This window comes from Tachyglossus aculeatus, chromosome 18 (assembly GCF_015852505.1).
Source record: "Tachyglossus aculeatus isolate mTacAcu1 chromosome 18, mTacAcu1.pri, whole genome shotgun sequence".
Classification (NCBI taxonomy): Eukaryota; Metazoa; Chordata; class Mammalia; order Monotremata; family Tachyglossidae; genus Tachyglossus; species Tachyglossus aculeatus.
Window position 1 is genome coordinate 3,278,582 of NC_052083.1, and position 15,969 is coordinate 3,294,550.

General features: G+C 44.0%; 2 protein-coding genes across 2 annotated transcripts in view; one reads left to right on the forward strand and one right to left on the reverse strand.

Moving 5' to 3' along the window:
* TATDN1 (TatD DNase domain containing 1) overlaps positions 1-15,969 on the reverse strand; it is a 24,090-nt gene continuing 8,121 nt past the window's right edge. The window contains exons 4-12 of the mRNA XM_038760188.1: positions 14,919-14,982; positions 13,414-13,557; positions 12,696-12,738; positions 9,962-10,047; positions 9,820-9,860; positions 6,611-6,687; positions 5,637-5,707; positions 4,281-4,407; positions 1-1,282 (exon numbers count right to left, since the gene is read on the reverse strand). Coding sequence (XP_038616116.1) covers positions 1,180-1,282; positions 4,281-4,407; positions 5,637-5,707; positions 6,611-6,687; positions 9,820-9,860; positions 9,962-10,047; positions 12,696-12,738; positions 13,414-13,557; positions 14,919-14,982 — 756 coding nt within the window. The 3' untranslated portion in view covers positions 1-1,179. The remainder of the gene's footprint in view (positions 1,283-4,280; positions 4,408-5,636; positions 5,708-6,610; positions 6,688-9,819; positions 9,861-9,961; positions 10,048-12,695; positions 12,739-13,413; positions 13,558-14,918; positions 14,983-15,969) is intronic.
* The window catches only part of NDUFB9 (NADH:ubiquinone oxidoreductase subunit B9), a 20,344-nt gene continuing 16,971 nt past the window's right edge, over positions 12,597-15,969 (forward strand). The window contains exon 1 of the mRNA XM_038760190.1: positions 12,597-12,613. The gene's annotated coding sequence lies outside the window, so the exon portion shown is untranslated. The remainder of the gene's footprint in view (positions 12,614-15,969) is intronic.

Below are 15,969 nucleotides of genomic sequence, written 5' to 3' on the forward strand. Positions count from 1 at the left end.
TTTGGACAGACAGCTTTTTAATAGTTTGAACAGTGCAGCGGGTGTGCCAGAGCCACTCATACTTCAATAAGCTAAATAACTGACCCCGGCTTTTCTTCCACGTGGGTGGGAGCGGGAAGAGGTAAAGCAGTGACACTGGTAGGAACGAAGTATTCTCCCCTGCTTGCTCCCAAAGGAAAGAGGAGAACGAACAAGAACCTAATAGGTGAAGAGAGTTCGCTTTGAAAAAGGTACAAACCTGGTACGTTTTTGAAACGGAAAGCAGTTAGATCACGCTTTATTAAATATATATACCCGCATCCAGGTTTGCAGAAACCCATGGCTCAATCAGGGTGTAAGTTTTCGTTTGGTTCTTTAAAAACAGCTCCCTTACTCAGTGGTATGTATTGAGCACTTACTGGGTGCAGAGTACTGTACCAGGCGGCGCTTGGGAGAGTACAGGAGTGCGTAGACGTGGTTCTTGCCCTCTGGGAGCTTCTAGTCTAGCAGGAGGGGGGCTTCCCGCTGGGGCTGGGTCATCAGCGCTCAAGGTTTCGGATGGCAGAACCTCTTAGTGTGGTAGGATGTCTGGTGAAGTGGACGAGCCCAGCAGGAATCATGAAAACCGTGGGCTACCAAGGCGATATATCCCGGAAGGACGGGGTGACCGTCAAGTATTTAAGGGGTAAACTGAGCGTGGACGAGACGGAGCCTTGGCCGTCTTTGGACAGGAGACTCCGTTAGCATCCAAAGGGGCCTTATCATGAGTTTGAGTATCCATCGGATTCGTTATTCTTTTAATGGAAAGAAAATGGAAATGAAACGTGATGGTCCCATGCGCTAAAAAGCACCTCCCCATATGCCGCTTTGGGATCTCGATCGGAGCTCTGTTTGTCCTAGCCGTGAACGCCCCAGAAAGACACCCCTTTAGGGCAGATTGTTACAATGGGCTCTCAGTTTTGATATATATATATATATATTTTTTTTTTTTTTGGAACTTTAGCCATGACAGATTTGCTTTTTCTTACAACCATACTCCCATCTATTTTACCCTAACGGGCAGGTTCTGCCTTTTATGCACTTATTCAATAGGCTGAAAAGGTGGGTGTTGGTTATGATGAGCGTTGATCTTGAGTGCCCAGTACTTGAGTGGAAAGTTCTTAGTAGCTTTTGAAAAGTACAAGGTGAAAGTCAGCTACTTTACATGTCTGGAAAGAAGAGCTTAATGGTGTTGTTGTACATCGTGTTGGCCAATTCAAGGGGATCCTCTTCTCTTACTGCTGACATGATCTCCAGGACCTGACTAAAAAACAGAACGAAAACTGGCATATCGGTGAAAGATTAAAATTCTTAGCGATGAAATGTAAAACTCACTCTCCCGATGGACAGGATGGCAGACGTAGAACGCAAGTTTGTTTGCGGAGAAGAAAAAGTCATGCTTCCAATCCCGAAGAACAGCTTGATATTTTTTAATCAGTAACGGCCATGGCTGATGGGAATGATCTACCCTTCTGGTCCTTTACATCAAAGGTCAATCTTTCATTAAGTTTTATTAATAATAATAATAATGATGGCATTTATTAAGCGCTTACTATGTGCAAAGCACTGTTCTAAGCGCTGGGGAGGTTACAAGGTAATCAGGTTGTCCCACGGGGGGCTCATAGTCTTAATCCCCATTTTACAGATGAGAGAACTGAGGCACAGAGAAGTGACTTGCCCAAAGTCACACAGCCGACAATCAGCAGAGCCGGCATTTGAACCCATGGCCTCTGACTCCGAAGCCCGTGCTCTTTCCACTGAGCCACGCTGCTTCTCTGCCATCAGAGTTAATGTACACCTGTCCAATACGACTGAAAAATAACCTTGCGATGAGACAATTTTCCAAATGTTTCTACAGATAAGCTGCCGTTTATGAAAATGTGCAGAGAAGAATTTAGTGAGCTTAAACCCTCAAGCTCTGTAAATCACTCTTAAAACGTTTGGTGTGTCTAGAGGAGTTAAATGGACAGGTAAAAATTTCAAGAACACAAACTAAAAGAAACACATTCTGCCTAGTGGGTTGCACTAGACATACACTGCCTAATCATTTAAAGCAAATATTTCCATCGATCGGTTTACTGGGCGCACTCCGTGAGAATCCAATGTTAGCATCCAGAATTGAACTAACAGAATATTCAAGAGCACACACAATAAACGCTATAATATTTACTTCAAATTGAGAGTTACTGATGGTCCAGATGCAGACTTTAACTGCCCTGTTCTAATAGAAAGCAAGTTGAACACGGCAGAGACTGCATTTTCTAGAAGCAGCATGGCCTACTGAAAGAGCATGCGCCTTGGAGTCAGAGGACTGGGCTTGTCTCCTGTGTGTGCCTCAGTTTCCTCACTTGTAAAATGGAGATTCAGAATCTGTTCTCCCTCCTACCTTGGGTCTGACCTGGTTATCTTGTATCCACCCCAGGGTTTAGTGCTCTGCTTGGCACTTAGCACTTAACAAATACCACAATTATTAATATTATCATTATTAGAAGACAAGTCTTTGTTTTTCATTAACTAGGTCCTAGGTATTTGACCTAGAGCGTAAAAAAGAAGGCCAACGTTTAGTTTACTATATACACACCCATCTTTTTTGAAAATGGTAAGGCTGGATGGAAATCAAAGAGTACCTTGTTTGTAAAAGTTTTTTCATGCACTACGTATTACAGGTGACAAAGTTCTATGAAATGTATTTTAAAAGCAATTTTGAAGCCGAATTAAATGTTTATATGGACTACAGAAATGTTAAATTTGGAGAGTATTTCAGATTGGGTACACTCTGTGTGGTGCCCTAATCACTGAGGTTTTAAAGAGAAAATTCTTTCATAAATAATGAATTTATAGTAATCTGGACATAGTAAAACCAAGTACGTAGCTGTTGGCTTTAGAGGATTAAACAAAAAGATCAGCCCATTGAAAACTTTTATTAAAAGAGGCCAATCATTTGGAAATAAAAGTTTTCCCACAATAAATTAGGCTCTTGCCATTTATTTATATGGAAAACTTTTTTGGGGGGGGGTGGCAGGGGAGATAGTTGTTAAGTGCTTACTCTGTGCCAAACAGTGTGTACTAAGTGCTGGGATAGATACAGGTTAATCGGGTTAGACATGGTACCTGTCCCAGATGGGGCTCACAGTTTAAGGGGTATTAAATCCCCATTTTACAGATGAGGAAACTGAGGCACAGAAAAATTAAATGACTTACCCAAGGTCACACACCAGAAAATCAGGAATTAGAAGCCAGGGCCCCTCCCTCCCAGGCCTGTACTCTTTCCACTCGGCCACGCTGCTCCTACATATCATAACTTTAGCCCTACTAATCACATTAAGATTTGGATTTGCCACATCAACTGTATATTTAGGGAAGCCCCTTAATTGCTTTGAGGGAGGGTGGGCTTTCCTAACCATGTGTACATACTATGGAAATGCATTTCAACATCTAAAAAAGTAACTGTTCTGTAAAAGCTTTCCTACTAGGTCCGATTATCCAAAAGATAAGCCCCATAAATTGCTGAATTCCAACTCTACAAGATATTTTAATAATGCTTCAGTGTGGAGATGGCTATTTTTAAACATATCACTCGATAGAATTATTTCCCATTTCAAGGTGGAGCAAGTCTCACAAGGCGATTTCTATTAGAACTTTCCATTTTCCCCTTGCCCTGCAATTCACTCATTCAATCGTATTTATTGATCGCTTAATGTGGGCAGAGCACTGTACTAAGCGCTTGGGAAGTACAAGTTGGCAACATATAGAGACGGTCCCTACCCAACAGTGGGCAATGTCCTATGAATCGATTTTTAGCAAATTCAGTTAATACAAGTGACTCATTCTCTGCTCTTTTCCTCCGGACATCCATCCTGGTAGCCTGGGATCTCTCCAGTTGAATTAGAGCTAGATGAAAGATTCCTTGCATTGGATGGAGTCAGTCTCTCTCTCTCTCTCTCTCTCTCTCTCTCTCACCATATATCTATATATCTATATATATATACTTCTCTTCCTCCATAAACATTAAAAAACTCAATCGGAAATGAAGAAGATGGGAAAGAGAAAATCCAAGGTTGTGTAATTTTTGAACTGCACTCTGGGTTTCAGATGGAAGGCTACTATAGTTTTTCAGGCTTGATTTTTTTAAGTATAATCTACTGATGCTAATGTCAGTCTCATAAATTGGATCTGGTGGTTGAATTCATTCTTAGAGTACACAGTATTAATTCAATCAACCCATCACTGGAATAGTATTGATACTGAAATGATATACTCACATTATATGGCAGGACTCATTTCTATCCTTCATGCAATGCCCCTTTTCCCATTTTTTTTTGGTAGGAAAAGTGGTCTTGACAAACTTGGATCCGGCATGGGTGTTTTTCACACTACACCAAGGCCCATCTAGTAAAAATAAAGGAAAAGACGAAATGTTAGGTAAAAATAATTTATACTTCCACGGCTCTATTTTAGTACAAATTCTGGCTTTACAGTTTAGAAGAAAACTTGAACTATTTCATTTATCTCAAATGTACTGTTCAATTTGCTAAAATGTAACAGTTAATGCAACGGTAAAGACAAATAAATGTATATTCTTCTATTGCATTTGATAACTATTTACTTTAAGTAAATGGAATAAAGAATCAAAAGGAAGCTCTAGATGGTTGGATGCAGTGAGCAACAGCCAAAGCGTAGACTTTTAACGTATCATTAAATGGTAGCCATTGAAATCTGAATATGTAAAGGGCAACACACTGTGGGCCAGCTTTGATCAGATACACACGTTCCTTCTTGACCCTTAGTTAAAATTCTTCCTTTTTGCTCTGGGGGCTAACCACCAGACCTGAAAATAATTTCAGCCAAGTAGGGGCTGGTGATTCCTCATTTGGGGACCGGTGGATGAAAAGAGTGACTCTGGATTTGACTCTGGGTGAGGAGGATGAGGTGGTGTTTGCCTGTCTGTCCGCCGGCTTGTCTGCCCACTGACCCACTGACTGGGAACGGAGAGGGCAACCACTTCTCCCGAACGTCCGGGGCTAAACTCTAGCCCCAAGAGGCCCAGCTGAAATCAGAACATTCCCGCTCAGCCTCAGTGTTTGACCTGCCTGACCTCCCAGGGTCACCTTCAAGCAAATGACTTTAAGGGGACCCGGAACTGGAACGGGAAACACACCTGGTTTTAGCATTGGTATGCTAGGGGATCATTCCAACGTTTCTAATTATTGGCTCTTCCATATAAATGTGGATACCCCAAATCAGGAGGGCAACCTTAAACTCGTAAAGGTACTTACAGCTCTCACTCCTCCTGGCCATTAAAAAAAAAAAAGTTTTGAGTAGTACAAGATTCAGGGTCAGTCAATCAATCATTGATATTTATTGAGCGGTTCCTGCGTGCAGAGCACTGAACAAAGGGTTTCGGAAAGTTAAAGAGTCGGTAGACACGTGCCCTGCTCACTAGGAGCTAAGAGTCTAGAGGAGGATGGCACTGAAGTATCAGGTTGAGAGCACCCTCGTAGAACTCCAGAGAGGTCTGGAGCTGTCGATATTTGAAAGTCCTGCCACAGAGCTGAAGACCGAATTTCATGCAAATCGAACGCCACAGGAATCAAAACTCCGCACGCAACGTGACTTACCAGTCTCTATCATTAATCTTTCACTAGGGATCGACTTTAACACGTCTAAGTTGGCTTCAGTTTTCAGTGAACTGAAAGGGGTAAAAAAACAAAAAACAAAGGTTGGTTGTGTCTAACACTAGTGAACTACTGCTGCTGCTGCTGCTGCTTCTCCCTCCCCTACTTGGTGAGGGTCAAATCCTCTTAACGACACGTCGTTCTTTGAACGTCCAACTGGGAATTTGGCCAACTCCTGGCGCAGGCATGAACTAGGGTTTCAAAGGTTCCTTCTCACAAGTGAATGAAGGTTTCTTTCGGGAAGGTAAAAATAACAGCCCCTGATGTACTACGTTTCCCACCGACTTGGACCAAAGGGCTGGCCGGCGGAACCACGTATAGGAATGAATCCAGGAACGGCCCCGGGTCACTTGGAAGAACAAAATGATAAACAGTAAGCCTACTTAAAGTTCAAGTGGGTCAGCTCCTGCTTTCCCATTCATTGAACTGTCTGCTGGCCAGAGTCCACGACTCCACCTCCGGCTGGGAAAATGGGATCCAGTTATTCCCTTTCCGTCTGGGCTGGAAACAGCCTCCCCGCTTTCAGAACGGGGGACCCTCTGGGTCCTGGAGCAGGCTCGGGAGAACCTCTCCTGAGTTCCGCCTAGGATCCGAAAATGATCCCGGGCCTTCTTTCGTTCCTGAGCCTAAACCCTGGCCTCGCTGGACCAAGGTGGACCGGGCCGGGCCCTTTCAGTCCCCGCCTGCATTATATCGCAAGGATTCGGAATCTCATCTCTCATATCCCGCAGCGTCCTGGAAACTACATCTCAAGCTCTGACTTCCGGCAGAAAGTGATTAGGAGATGCCAAAGGCATTCAGTGAAGACTGTAAATGATCTTTGAAAACAGAACATCAAGGCAGTTAGCCTATTTCCCTTTCATGCGATCAAATCCAATTGGCATACCCATGGATTGATTGAAAATCTGAGAACTTACCACCCGTTAATTCCGATGTAAAGATTCATGTCAATTATTGCGGCTGCTTCTTCCTTTGTGCCGTCAAATGAATGCACCTAGAACCAAGATGTGTGTACCTCAGCATGTTATCGTTGGTTTACAGTGAGAATACGTTTATTATTTTCGGGTTCGAAAGCTCAGGGGGCCATCTGTTTTCTGGCAACGGGGGAATATTGCTCCTGTGGACTGCTGCCGTGGACTGATTACCTTTCCTGCCTGGAGCTTCTAGGCTGACTAGAAAAGAAAGACACATGAAAGGTCTCTAAATCTCACTCGATTATTTTCCACTAAAGGTCCCAGCTCCTCTCCACCCTTTTAGCCCACAACCCTCGAGGGCAGGGAAGGTTTCTCTTACTCATCTATATTCTCTCTAGCCCTTAGTACAGTGTTCTGCACAAAGCAGGTGCTCAGGAAATACTACTGATGGATGGCAGATCTCTCAGGGGAACTATGCATCAGCCCCCTTATTGCTTTTTCAGCCTCCACTCTCCTCTCCTCTTCGGTCTCTCCAACGCTCTGCTGTCTGGCTCGTAAATATTAACAACAGTGGTAACAATTATGTATTCACTAAGCGCTTACTCTCTGCCAAGCACGGTATTAGGCACTGGGGTGGAGAGAAGATAAACAGGTTGGACACAGTCCCTGTCCTGCATGGGGCTCCCAGTCCAGGAGGGAGTAGGATTTAATCCTCATTTTACAGATGAGGAATTGTGGCACGGAGAAGTGAAGTGACTCACCTAAGGTCACCCAGCAGACAAGTGGTGGAGACGGGATTAGAAAACCAGGTCCTCCAACTCCCAGCCCTGTGCTCCCCCTACTAGACTAGGGCTCAATCTTCCTAAGACATCATTCTGGATGCATCACTTCCCGCCACAAAAACATCCCATGTCTACTCATTTCTCAGCATCCAACAGACTCCTGCTTCTGATCCTATCAGCCAACTCCTCCTTCCCTTTCGGTTCCCTTTTCCCGCGGCTCACCAGTTGAAAACTTTTTGTTCCTCCCAAGCTAACCTTCTAACTGCACCCTCGGGCCAACTCTCCCACCCCAGATTCATCGCCTGAGCTCTTCCCCCGGTACGGCCCCCTCCCTCCGTGACCCAGTCAGTTAAATTGTGCCCCCACCCCCCTTAAAAAACCACGCTTCCTGCTCAAACCTCTCCCGTTTAGCCATCCTTGGTACTTACAAGCATATCGGTTTCTCTGATCCCCTTCTTTCACTGTGCGTGGATTTTTGTTATCTCTTCTATCACGGTTTTCCCGTCTGTTCCTATTTTAGGTATACTATTTGTGTCTGCCTGTCGGCCCCTTTTAAGTTCCTCGAGTACAGGAACCACCGATTTTTACCTCTTAGGGCCTAATCCAGTACTCTGCATAGAGCACGCCCGCAACAAATTGCTGACGAGGATGAAGGAGGGAGACGAGTGGTCCTCCAATTTTTTAGCTTCAGCTGGGCACGAGACCCCCACCACAACACTACCTTGGGGGGGAATCGGTGGTGTTCCAGAATCTTGCCAGTTTTCAACTCACAATCTCGCTTTCTAAAGGCATCATCTGTAGCCTGGGAGCACACTGCAGTGGTCTGATTTTAAAACTAGCACCTGAAGTGCCCAGGAAAGGGACTGAGAATCAATTAATCAACAACCCTTAGCAAACCCCTACTGGGTGCAGAGCACCATGCTAAGTGGGGAAGCAGTGTGGCCTAGTGGAAAGAGCACAGGCCTAGGGGAGCGAGCCCAGACCTGAGAGTCAGAGGATCTGGGTTCTAATCCCGGTCTGGGAATGAAAGGGAATACCCTTCCCTTTGTGGTGACAGCGTTTTGGTGTGCAGAACTAAAGTCAGTAATAATAAACGTGGCTCAATGGAAAGAGCACAGGCTTGGGAGTCAGGGGTCATGGGTTCAAATCCCGGCTCTGCCAACTGTCAGCTGTGTGACTTTGGGCAAATCACTTAACTTCTCTGTGCCTCAGTTATCTCATCTGTAAAATGGGGATGAAGACTGTGAGCCCCACGTGGCACAATGTGATCACCTTGTATCCTCCCCAGTGCTTAGAACAGTGCTTTGCACATAGTAAGCGCTTAACAAATGCCATCATCATTATTATTATTATTATTATTATAAAATGGGAATGAAGACTGCGAGCCCCACGTGGCACAATCTGATCACCTTGTATCCTCCCCAGTGCTTACAGCAGTGCTTTGCACATAGTAAGCGCTTAACAAATGCCATCATTATTATTATTATTATTATTAATAGTAGTATCTAGGCCATTTATGCCATCCACCCCAAGGGCTTGAAAACTTCCTAGAGCACATATATAAAAGCCCCCACAGGTCTACTATCTATTTACTCCATTATCTAACAAATGCTTACCTTATGCTGTCAATTAGTTTAAAAACAGTGAAAGAAGGAGCAGTCTGCTGAGATGCCACAAAGAATCTGGACAAAAAAAGGAACCTAGGAGTCACACACCGAGCAAACTGGGAATCTGGCCACTGGAACCAGAGGAACTGGGGTTTAATTATTTACTAAACCTACAAGAAAGGGAGGGAAATCGCCAAACAGGGTTTCTCCTCTGTTTCAGGCCCAAGGTCATCTCTCATCCAGACAAAGACCAGCAGGGTTTATTTACCTTTCCTAATCTTGAGCAGAGGAGGGTAAAAGGCATATTAGCCCATCATTCTGATTCATAAAGACCCAGGGGAAGAATTTAAGTTGAAACAATGCCTTCACTTTAACCACTATTCCAGGTGATCTTGGGTTAGAGTGAATTTTCACTTTTTTATGGCACGTAAGATGTGAACGTGCCTATTTGGATTATAATAACTAGTTGACTCTCACGATGAATCTTAATTTGGATGAACATCATAATCTATGAAAAAATTGTTCTAGCAGAGTGAATGGAATAGAGCAGGACTAAAAAAGAAAACGTGAAAGCCAACACAGTGAAAGAGAAAATTCCCTGGGTTTTCAAAAGACAAGAGTTTGACTCCCCATATTTTGAAGGGGTAAATTCTGCTCTGTAGAATTCACTGAAAGGGATGCCCACATTTTACTTTCTATGTCATCTTTTCCCCAACTTAATACCGTGAGCCTGAATTTAAGCATCTTTTAAAATATAGAAAAGTCAAACAGAATTATCAAATGAATTAAGGATTAATTTAACTTCATTTTATTTTACACTTACCACTCCTCCAACGCACCTATCTCTATTTCTCTTCATTATATCTGTGAAGAAAAAAGGAAAACCATTGGAAAAAAAGGAACTTGGATGTGCCGACCCTATTCTTCTGTCTTAAATGAGTCCGCACAATCCAACACAAACTCACCCAAAAAGTCAGCATGTGAGTTTCGACAGTGAAGAAACATTGGTAATTTTGTCTGCTCTGAGAGATCGAACTGCTTTTCAAAATACCTGTAGAATGCAAAAGCAAAATGCTACATTCAACTTTTGAATTAGCTCAATGGCACCTGTTAGGAAATGAAACGATTGCACAACTACTGTTCTAACCGTAGCTCAGTGGGTCTCAAACTTTTAGCATCCCCAGCCCCCGAAAAGAGCTCACCGTCTCCTTCTTTGTATCTTAGCAAATCTTAAGCGTTGAGGATTGCAGAGGATGGCAAAGCATAGGATGGCGTTCATTCAGTCAATCAATCAATTACTCAAGCAATGGTATTTCCTGAGCATTTAGCATGTGCAGTGTATTGAATTAAGTGCTTATGAGAGTATAATACAACAGCATTGGTACGCACAATTTCCGCCCACCAGGAGTTTACGGTCTGATGGGGGAAACAGATATTGTGTTTCTTGGGCATCTATTGGGTACAAAACGCCATACGCTCCATTCTGCCTTATATCTCTAGCTAAGAATTTCAGCGGGGACGTGACTGCAGAATTAAAGAAGCTTCTTCCAATAATGTGGGCCTGGCTAGATAGAGCCTAGGGATGGGGTTTGGGAAGAATGGTTATGCACTCGTCTGAGTTTTCCTTAACGTGGGCTGGGCAGGAACACCACACCTACTTTAAGAAACCTGGGTGTTCAAGGTGCTTGGGATCATACAATACATAGTACTGACAGTCCTTGGCCTCAAGGACCTCACGATCTACTGCTGGGGTGAAGGTGGTCAGCTCTGCCAGTTAGAATAGCGACTGCTTGCCTCCATCACAGTCCTCTGATGTTCTGGGGTGGAATCCCTGGTTCCCAATCCCCTCCCTCTCCAACTGGGATTCCCACCCTCAGTTTGAAACCATCAACTTCTGCCCCGCCACTGAATTGCTGAATTGAAGAATCACAGTATCTCCCTTCAATGCAGTTTGGGTTTTTTTAATGGTCTCATTAAGTGCTTACTATGTGCCAAGGACTGTACTAAGCACTGGGGTAGACACAGATTAATCAGGTTGGACACGATCTCTATCCCACATGGCGATCACAGTCTTCCTCCCCCTTTTACAGATGAGGTAACTGAGGCCCAGAGAAGTGAAGTGACTTGCCCACAGTCACACAGCAGACAAGTGGCTCCCAGGCTCTAGCTCTATCCACTAAGCCACGCTGCTTCTCCCAACTATATTTCAACACCGTTTTCCTCTCACGTCTCCACCTTTTTGCCCACGCATCTGACCAAGCTGCGTATTTAAACTGAATGTTATCCTGAAATAAATGAGAACAAAGGAAACATCACGACCCACTGAGGCAACGACCCACTTAACTCAGAATTTGGTCTCCCGACAGTAACGACGTGATGAAGAGGCCACCCTCCAATGGTGGTAAGTTCCAAACAAACATAAGGAGATAACTCTTCGTAGGGAGAGTGGTGACCAAAACAATATTCACTGTTTTCTTTGCCCTCTCAGATGAGGCTCAACATTTGATGCCACACATTGGGGTGATTGAAAAGAACAGCCAACGTCGGCTCCAAGATCCCTTTCCTGCCTTGGGTCTGAAGGCTCCACTCCTCTCACGGCTTTGTCGTAGGGATTAGTTCTCCCTGGATACATTATTTAGGCCTTGCTCACACTGAAATCTGTCGGCTATCTTTCGGTCCCCCCTCTTAGCTTTCTGAGGACTTCCTGGAGCTTAGTCCCATCTGCCTGGCTTTTCGCCGCCCAGAGAGCTCATCTTCTGCCCCACTGCTAGTTTTAAGAAGGGGAGCCAACAACGCTACGCTTCTCCGGTTGCGGTTTGGTCACACTGAGCCCCGTTGGGATGTACTCCCATCCTAGAACCTTTGCTAACACTGCCTGGAAACTAAATAAAGCGTTAAAATCTGCTGTGTTCCTGAAGCCTCTAAACTGAACATTTAGGAATCCCCACTCCCCCCTGGCCTACTCAGTTTAGCACAGGGACTTGAAGGCTCAGAAGCACCCAGTCCAGAAACAAGATCCTTAGATTCTTAGGACAAATGAATCTCGCTCGATGCTTTGAGCAAAGAACTGCCTTCAAAATGAGGGGGCTCTGGGTGACCCCGGGATCCTTCCAGAGGGAGGGGACCCCCGCACTAGGAAGTTCTGATTCCATGGTGGTTCTGTGGGCTGCTACTGCTGTCTCTAGGGGAATTTGGTTGTTACCCAGTCTGTGCACTGCCAACCCTCACTAGAATGATTTTCTAATTTAAAATTTTTCTTTTGCTACAACTCTATTCAAGTTTTTAGTGATTGATGAATCAACAGATTGAACACATAACCTTTCCCCGAGAGTCGGCTCCGGCCCTTTAGACAGAAAATTGGTCTCACCCTCTTGTGCAAGTTTTTAGTGATTGATGAATCAACAGATCGAACACATAACCTTTCCCCGAGAGTCGGCTCCGGCCCTTTAGACAGAAAATTGGTCTCACCCTCTTGTGCTGAAGAGACATGCTACGACGCAAAGAGAAATGAGGACTGGGCTCGGAGTGAACTTACCAACATTTATCGCAAAACAGAAGCTTTTCTCCACCCACTTATCAACGCACCAGATAAAAGTTACCTACTCGACAGAACTGCAGTATGTAGTGCTTTAATGAACCTTTGCATTAACGTTTTCTAACAGGGAATGATAATCTGCATGGTTATCAAATTTTCCTTACTTGAGTTGCGTGTCTTTGGGACAGAATTGTAATCGATCAAAATCTGCAGAAGAAAAGTAGCAACATTAGTGCCTGGCTTATAGACAATATAGATTCTTCATTGTTTTTCTCTCTCTGGCTGAGTTGTAGGGAAGCGACTCACCTGCCCAGCCCGGGGTGAGGTGAAAAGCCTCCCTTGGCTTCCATCCCTGACTCGCGGAAGCATCCAAGCTCTAACCCATCCGCCCCTGGAGAATTAGTCCACTGAATGATCACTGAGGGTATTTACTGAGCGCTTACTGTGTGCATAACGCCGCTTCTAAGTCCTTGGGAGATTACTATACAACCAAGCTGTTAGACGCTCCTTGCCCACGATGAGCTTAAAGACATGGTCCTGACTTGCATGGTATGAAAATCAGGGGGTAGAAAAGCCAGGTCCCGGTGGCAAGGTTGGGGCAGGGCACTTATCGATCCAGGGAGAGCTGTGGTAGAATGATCCTGGATCTACTCTTCCTGGCTCTTCCATTTCCTTCCACACTGGGACAAGTTGTACTTAGAAAGGGAGGTGGCAGGGAGCAGGGAGTGGGAAGAGAGAGCCAGATGGGGAAAGGCAGAGAGAGAGAGAGATTTCCCCCCCAGTTTTCCTCTCTCCACCGTGGAGTTTGGAACTGTGTCCCTTGATTCAAATACAAAACAACAGTCGGGGGCAAAATTCTGACCTGTTCAAAATGGTACTTACCCAGGCCACACTCTCCCACAGCCACAACTTTCCCTTTATTTCTTTCAGCAAGATTTTGCAATTCAGTAAAATAAAGGTCAGGGTTATTCTCTTCAAATTCTCCGCAGCGTGTGGGATGGCAACCAACTGTGCTGTAAAACGTTTCTAATGAGAGACAATACCTTGGAGTTATTTTTTTGAATGTATCGGTATTTTCTCCTGAATATTTTCTCCTCATTCGTATTTGAAACTGTTCCAGTCTTCACTTGGGTAAAATCCACCCAATCAAATTCTTAAACTAGTTCCATTTGAAGTTAATAAAATTATTCAAACCGCATATATCGGGGCCAAATGTATTTATTTAGCTCTCACATATCTTGAGAAATTGAACTCACTCTACAGTGGATATCAATCAATCACATTTATTGAGCGCTTACTGTGTGTAGAGCACAGTTCTGAGCACTTGGGAGAGTACAGTATGATTGAGTTGGTAGACACGTTCCTTGCCCACAATGAGCTTACAGTCTAGAAGGGAAGACAGACATTAATATAAATAAATTACAGATATGTACATAAGTGCTGTAGGGCTGAGGGAGGGGTGAATAAAGGGAGCAAATCCAAGCAAAAGGGCGACCCAGAAGGGAGTGGGAGAAGAGGAAATAAGGGCAATGACTAGGCGATTGAGAGAGTGCAATAAATCAGAGTTGGTAGACACGTTCCCTGCCCACAAGGAGCTTACAGTCTAGAGGAGGACAGGGCTTGTGAACATTCTACAGATTTACATTTTTCAATGAAACCAGTACAGACAGCACTGAAACATTTCTAAAGTGTTTCATATTCAAAATCCAGATTTGAAAAATAGCTGACCCATCCTGAAATAAACTGGTTCCCGCTTTTATTTTCTTTATACCTTTAAGCAGTTCCATACTACTACTACTACTGCTGCTGCTACTCTAAGTACTTATGTGGACGATTGCCTGTGTTGTGTTTAATACAGGTCCTAAGTGAAATGACTGTTTTGAGTACAAAAAAAGTAAATAGAGATGGGGCAGAAGAAGCATTGGGGTTATTATGCATGTTTGTTGATAGAGCCAAGCTATTTAAAAAATCATTAACTCCAATCTTTAAGAGTTAGAACTTGGACAACACTTTGTTCGTTAGTACACTGATCCAATATGTACGATCACAAGAGGAGGCAGCCCCATTTGCTTTAGCTAATCTGACTGGCAGATGAGGGAAAAAGATGGAAACAGATAAGTTACTCTGCCAAATTAGCAGCAACATTAAAAACCCATTAGGACATGAACCTTGCACGTTTTGTTCTGCGCTTATTGAGTTTTGCAAACTCAAAGGGAAATTTCACTCCATCCTTGTAGTGACCTAATAAAACGCAACCCGTTTTCTGCCTTAAGTGTATTTTCACAATGGCAATCCTTTCTGGTGTAGTTGTGTCAAATCTCTGAAAGTGTCTCCACGTGAACTGGTTTCATTTGCTGGCTATGTTTAAAAATAAAATGCCAAGATACCATTTGTCTGGGCCAATTGTAATGCATCTTTACTGTCTTGCAGGCTCCCACTGGTAATCATAAACTGAAAGAAAAGGGAAAAGAAAAATTGTTAGTCCGGCTATTAAAAAATCCCTTGCAGCTCAGGGAAATGTTGGAGGAGACCTAGATGGGTCAAGTGGGATGGATAATCTCTTAACTGGGGTCTTAGGTTCTTAAAGAACTGTGCACCTGAAGAACTCATGTGCTGTAGAACACCAGCCCGTGCACATAACTTTTTTTATGATATCTGTTAAGCCTTGCAATCAAGCACTTGCCTGATTATCTTAGTGCCTGGCATATTAGTAAGCGCTTAACAAGTATCATAATTATTACCCCAGCGCTTAGTACAGTGCTAAGCATATAGTAGACATTTAACAAACACCACAGTTATTCTAGGCATTGGAGAAGATGCAAATTAATTAGGTCAGACACAGTCCCTGTCCCACATGAGTCTAAATAGGAGAGCAAATATTGAACTCCCATTTTCCAGATAAGGTACACAACAGGCAAGTGGCAGAGCTGGGATTTGAGCCCAGGTCCTTTGATTCCCCAGCCTGTGCTCTTCCCACTAGACCACACTGCTTCCCAACTGGTTTTTCCACCATGGTATTGTGCAGATGGAAGTGCCCTGTCTGGAGAGCGTCCCTTAATTCTCCCGTAGAGTTCTGTCCACCACACGTAGTGAAATCACGTTCTAGTGGGGAGCTGGCGGGACGCTGATATGTTCCATTTATCTTATCGCTACCAATGCCTCAGCAAAAAGCCAGACTCATGCTGAATTTCCCATGGGTCAGCTTGCCTGTTCCCACAAGAACATCGGGTTATTGTTCAATTTTCAGGCACAAGGCTGAGTGGAGTGCCATTTTAGTTTGGTGAGGTCAGCTTCTCTCAGTCATCCATTCAATCATATTTATTGAGCGCTTACTGTGTGCAGAGCACTGTACTAAGAGCTTGGGAAGTCCACTGTGAACATCTCCCTAAAGTGCTCTTTCCGATCTATAAGGCATCAAATTTTGAAAAATGCTAGTTC